Genomic DNA, 6000 nt, shown 5'->3' with positions numbered 1-6000 from the left:
TAAAGACATATTTTCATTAGAATTTTGGATGACACCATTAAAAAAAAAAGTCAAAAGCTTAAGAGAACTTAAAAAAAAAAGTTCAAAAGAAGTAGCCTTTTTAAATACAAGGATTTTTATCCTACACGAATAACTCAAATTTTAATTTAAATGACAGCTATATTTGTCATAGAGTAAAAATACAGGTAGATACAGTATGTGAAATAAAATTTCTTTACAAAGCATTTAACTAATTCCATCATAGTCTCAAGGTGATTTAGCCTGTACTTTAATATAAAAAATCCAAAACTGGGGTGCCTGGGTAGCTCAGTTGGTTAAGTGTCCTAGTCTTGGTTTCAGCTCAGGTCATGATCTCAAGGTTTTAAGATCAACCCTGAGTCAGGCTCTGCACTCAGAGTTGCTTGAGATTCTTATCCCTCCCTTTCCCTCCCCCTCTACACATTCCCCTACTCATGCTCTCTCTCTAAAAATAAATAAAATCTTAAAAAAAAAAAAAGCCAACATGCATATTTATCTCAATTTACCCTCCATCCCTTCATTCAGAAAATAGACATAGCGTTTATATGAGAAGCCAAGAATTCCAATAAATTAATGATCTTAGCTATAAATATCATAGTTCCTATTAGTATAAAACTAAATTTTTATCTACTTTATACCTAAGTAATATACATTAAATCAAAGGGTATTATAAATAATAGTGATGGAAATATGAAATTTTTATCAAAGACTTACCTGATTGAAATTATTTCTTACAGTCCTCAATTCCATATCTAGTGCTCTAAGATTAAGTTCAAGTTCTTGTTTCATTTCAACTTCTTTCTTATACTGCTCTTCTTTTCTTGTTAGTTGCTCCCGAATCTTTTCATGTAACATTTCAGCAATTGCTCTGTTCTTGTTTTCTTGTTTTAAAGTAAATCTGCAAATAAATGTGCTTATTTTAAAATTTGTTTTGTAAGCAATAAAAAGCTCATGTTATGATCTGCTTCCACATATGCTGTTTTTTTATCCAAATGAAATTTCTACATTCTCAATTTTTTTTCCTTTCTAGGGCTCATGTTTTTAATTTCTCACTTCAATCTCTTCCAAAAGATATATATAGTTGAAAAGAAGCAATGAAAAAGCATTGTGCTGCTTAGTACTAAGTTTTAGTCAGTAATAACTGTGGGAGACATTGTAGGGAAAGGAATTTTGAAATTATTCAAGAAAGAATGGAAAATTATTGTTTTTTCCACATAGTCATAATTACTCCTCCATTAGAAGAGATAATTTAGTTACTATTTAAAAAAGAGAAGTTGCTGTTTATAAAAAAGTTATAATTCACTACAAGTAAATTGCTACTTCATGAAACATCACAGGTACAGCCGTGTAAGACAGTATCTGCAGATGCATTTACACAACATACACCTGCAGATTACTGTGATCCAGGACCAGGCTAGGGAGTCGAATATTTGTTGCCCTATAATTTTTATGTTTCTTCTTCTGCAATACTCTCAATTTACCTTATTGATTATTATTCATTTCATGTTTTTAAAGATTTTATTTATTTATTTGATAGAGAGAGCACAAAAAGGTGGAGTAGCAGGCAGAGGGAGAAGGAAAAGCAGGCTCCCCGCTGAGCAAGAAACCCAATGGGGGACTCAATCCCAGCACCCTGGGATCATGACCTGAGCCAAAGGCAGACACATAACCAACTGTGCCATCCAGGTACCCCTTATCAGTTTTTTTTTTTTTTATTAACATATAATGTATTATTTGTTTCCCCTACTATCCATTTAATAAATCATTTAAAAACCCCTTTTATAACAACACAGGATCTATATTAAGTAAACAATAAAGAGTAATATGTGCTTGCAGCATAGGCTTTTGAATTAATTTTATCAACATATAAGAGAGATGCTGAAAAAACATAGCAGTAGTCATTTTCCATTTTACTTTTTAGTCACACTAAAATTAGTTTTAAAAAAACTAATTTTAAAAATGTTTTCTGTCTCGAGAAAAATGGCCATTTTATACCCCGTTGATGGGTCCAATTTAAAAATAGGATCAAAGAACTTTTTTAAAAATTTTTATACTTTAAGTAAACAATAGTACATTGAAGAATTTATTCCAAGTAACCAGAAATGTATAAACAGATTTATATAAAAAAACATTGCTTACAGCATTAATTAAAGTATAGAAAAATGGGGGTAAAAAAACCCAAAATTCAATTTGTTAAATAATGAGGTTTCCACATGGTGGATTTCTATATGATCATTAAAATTATATTTGGAATATTCATTAAATTATTAAAAGCTGTTAAGAACTTGCTGTATTATTTTGAAGAATCTCATACTTCACAATACTAAAGAAGTTTTCTTCCCTATAAAATCCCAGAAGGTAAGTTAGCAATTTTAAAACTTCTACACATCTGTAGTATAAAAGTAAATAATTCAAGGGGTGCCTGGCTGGCTCAACTGATAGAGCATGTGACTCTTGATCTCATGGCTGTGAGTTCAAGCCCCACATATATTGGGCGTGGAGCCTATCTTAAAAAAAAAAAAAAAAGTAAATAGTTCAAGTATTTCCTTAAAACCAAGATATCATACCTCAAACGGTAGAGTTCTTGCTTCCATTCCACTTTTTGAAGCTCTAACTTCGATATCATTTCTTTTGTTTCTAATAGCTCCTTTTGTAGTTCATTAGCCTTATTTTCCATTTTTTTATTTTCTCTTTTAAGTTGTCCACAGTGATATTTTTGAAGTTCTATTAATCTTTCATATGAAAGAACCGCCTCCTGGATTTTCAATAAACTGACAGGATCTACATCAGAGAAAAAACAAAATCAAATAAAATATATAGGGCACCTGGGTGGCTCAGCTGGTTAAGCATCTAACTCTTGGTTTCAGCTCAGGTCAGACATAATCCCAGAGTCGTTGGATTGAGCCCTGCATCGGGCTCCACTCAGCATGGAGTCTGCTTGAGATTCTTTCCACCCTTCCTCCCTACCCCTCTGTTCTTTCCCACACCCCTAGTCATGCTCACTCTCAAATAAATTAATTAAATATTAAAAAAGAAAAAGAATAAAATATATGAGTACTTTTGCATATAAAGGACTGTATGCTTTCACATTCATTCATTCATACATTAAACAAATATATATTGAAGGATTTCAATATGAAATATATTACTGGGATGCCTGGGTGTCTCAGTTGGTTAAGCATCTGCCTTCAGCTCAGGTCATGATCTCAGGGTCCTGGGATCAAACTCTCCACTGGGCTCCCTACTCAGTGGGGAGTCTGCTTCTCTCCCTGCCCCTGCCCCTCCCCCCGCTTATGCACTCTGTCTCTCAAATAAATAAAATTTTTTAAAAAGCAAAAGATATTACACTAAGCTCTGCAGATCTCTGGCTTGTATGTAGCTTAAAGTCTAGGGAAGGAGAAAACAATTAGAAATTCAGATAGTTCCTATAATAAAAGAGTTCTATGATCACATAACATAACTTGATCTACGGTAGGAAGGGAAGATTTCCCTGAGAAAGAGATAACTATTCTGAGAAATGAAGGAGGAGCAGGAAACACGTGAGCAAAGGAGGAAGGAGAGCATTAAAGACAGTCTACAGCATGTGCCAAAGTTCTATTGCAATCTGCTTCTGGCCAAGATGGAGTAACAGGTACTGATTTATCTTCCTACCTGAAAAAAGCCAAACAAAAACAGGTAAAATACACTTTAAAATCACTTTCAAGAAAAAGGAATTCAGGCAATGAAGGACAATGATCCCTGAAAACACAAGAAGTTAGCCTAACACATACTGGAGCTCACTGCCTTGGCACAATTTCCAGGCCATGACACAGGTGAAAAAACTGACATAGACTCCACCAGACTCCCTGAGTTGAGGTGATGAAACTGAGTCCGGTGAAACCAAGACAGATGAGATCAGCGGTCAAAGCACTGGCGAGGAGAAAGCAGAAGAACGAACGACCCCGGAGAACAGAAGAGTAATAACCAATGCATGCACGTAAGGAAATCTCCTGTGACCAGGGGAAAGATCCATCTGGAAAGAGCAGAGGAAACCCTGCCTGGTGCTCACACGGCACCAGGGGCAGTATCTATCCCCATTAGCCATGCTGGAAAAACTCATAACCCGCAGCACAATGAATAGCGTAAGTAGGTCGTGCCTCAGCAGTGGGGAATTATGAGCTCTAGGCTGAACACTACTCTGGATTCACCTAACAATTCATAAGAGCAGGACGGGAAAGGATCAAACTGTTTGTCACTAACTTAGCTAGAACTCCAAAGAAAGCATAAAAAGGTAAGTGGAGGCATAGAAGCTATTTTTTAAAAACTAAATAGCACTTACAGAGATGTAAATTATATCACACATGAAAAACACACTGGATTTTCCAATAAACACATATGAGACAGCTCAAAATAAAAGACTGAAATTTGACATCTGAAAACTGTGAGAAGCTAATATACAATTTCCCAAAGAGGCAGAGGAAAGGAACTAGAAAAAAATATTCGAAGAAAAAATGAGGGGGGCACCTGAGTGGATTCGTCAGTGGGCGTCTGCCTTCAGCTCAGGTCATGATCTCATGATCTCATGATCTCAGGGTCCTAGGATCAAGCCCAGTGTTGGACTCCCCAATTAGAGGGGAATCTGCTTCTCCCTCTCCTTCTGCCCCTCCCCCCTGGCTTGTGCTTGCACTCTCTCTCTCTCTCCTTCTCTCTCTCAAATAAATGAATAAAATCTTTAAAAAAAGAAAAGAAAAAATGGCCAAAACCTTTCTAAACTTAATGAAAACTATAAACCCACAGATCCAGAAGGATCTGGCTAGGAGTGAAGAAAAGAAAGTAAACCTTTATAATTTTCTTAAACAACATATGATGTGTTATAACATTACTAGATGGAGGACTATGATGCTTACATCATATACTTTAGGCCCTAATCACCAAAATAGCAAAACTAAAGAGTTACAGCTAGTAAGCGAAATACATACATACACATAAACACATAAATAAAACTAAATCATAAAAATTACTTGCTTAATCCAAAAGAAATCAGAAAAAGAAGAGAATGGAATGAAGATCGGAAAGGACAAATTGAAGTCAAACAACATGATGACAGATTCAAATCAACTACATCAATAATCACATTAAATGAAAATGGTCTAAAAGTCTCAATGAAAAGGCAGACTGTCAAAATGGATAAAAAAGGAAGACCCAGCTATCTGCCACCTATAAAAAAAAATGCACTTTAAATGTAAAAACTACAAATGTGTTAAGAGGCCAGAAATATGATAGACCACACTAACACTTGGCAAAAGAAGGCTGAGCCTGAGCGGTTACATTAATACCAGACAAAATAGATTTCAAAGCAAAAACATTAGCAGCAATAAATAAGTTCATTTAATAATGATAAAAGGGTCAACTAAAGGAAGCATAATAAACCAAAATGTTTATGCATCTATTAATAGGTTCAAAATACATAAAGTAAAAATTGACAGAACTTCAGAGAAACAAGCAAATTCACAATTATAGTCTGAGATTTCAGTAGGCAGAAAATCAGCAAGGACATCGTAGACTTGAACACTACCGTTCTTTTCAAGCATCCGTGGAACACTTACCAAAAGAGACTATATTCTGGGTCATAAAATAAATTATAATAAAAGGAGTAAGTCAAAAGAACTGAAGTCATAAGAATGTGTTTTGTGACCACAAAGAAATCAAATTAGAAATCAAGAATAAAAATATCTCTGGAGAATACTCAAATATTTGCAAACTAATTAACGCACATCTAAATAAACCCTGGGTCAGAGCGCCTGGGTGGCTCAGTTGGTTAAGTGTCTGCCTTCGGCTCAGGTCATGATCTCAGGGTCCTGGGATCAAGCCCCACACTGGGCTCCCTGCTTAGAGGGGAGTCTGCTCTAAGACTCGCTCGCTCTCGCTCTCTCTCTCTCACTCTCTATCTCTCTCTCTCAAATAAATAAAATCTTTAAATAACCCCTGGGTCAAAGAAGTAAG

General features: G+C 35.3%; 1 protein-coding gene across 1 annotated transcript in view; it reads right to left on the bottom strand.

Moving 5' to 3' along the window:
• Positions 1-2295: 2295 nt before the first annotated feature.
• LOC308347143 (ankyrin repeat domain-containing protein 26-like) overlaps positions 2296-6000 on the bottom strand; it is a gene marked incomplete at both ends in the record, with an annotated part of 252683 nt that continues 248978 nt past the window's right edge. Inside the window, 2 exons of the mRNA XM_080810281.1 lie at positions 2296-2359; positions 2586-2799. Coding sequence (XP_080666407.1) covers positions 2296-2359; positions 2586-2799 — 278 coding nt within the window. The remainder of the gene's footprint in view (positions 2360-2585; positions 2800-6000) is intronic.

The sequence above is a fragment of the Martes martes genome (genome assembly GCF_963455335.1).
Source record: "Martes martes genome assembly, chromosome: 8".
In the NCBI taxonomy this organism is placed as follows: domain Eukaryota; kingdom Metazoa; phylum Chordata; class Mammalia; order Carnivora; family Mustelidae; genus Martes; species Martes martes.
The sequence above is the reverse complement of the archived record's forward strand: the minus strand, read 5'-3'. Positions and strand labels throughout refer to the sequence as shown.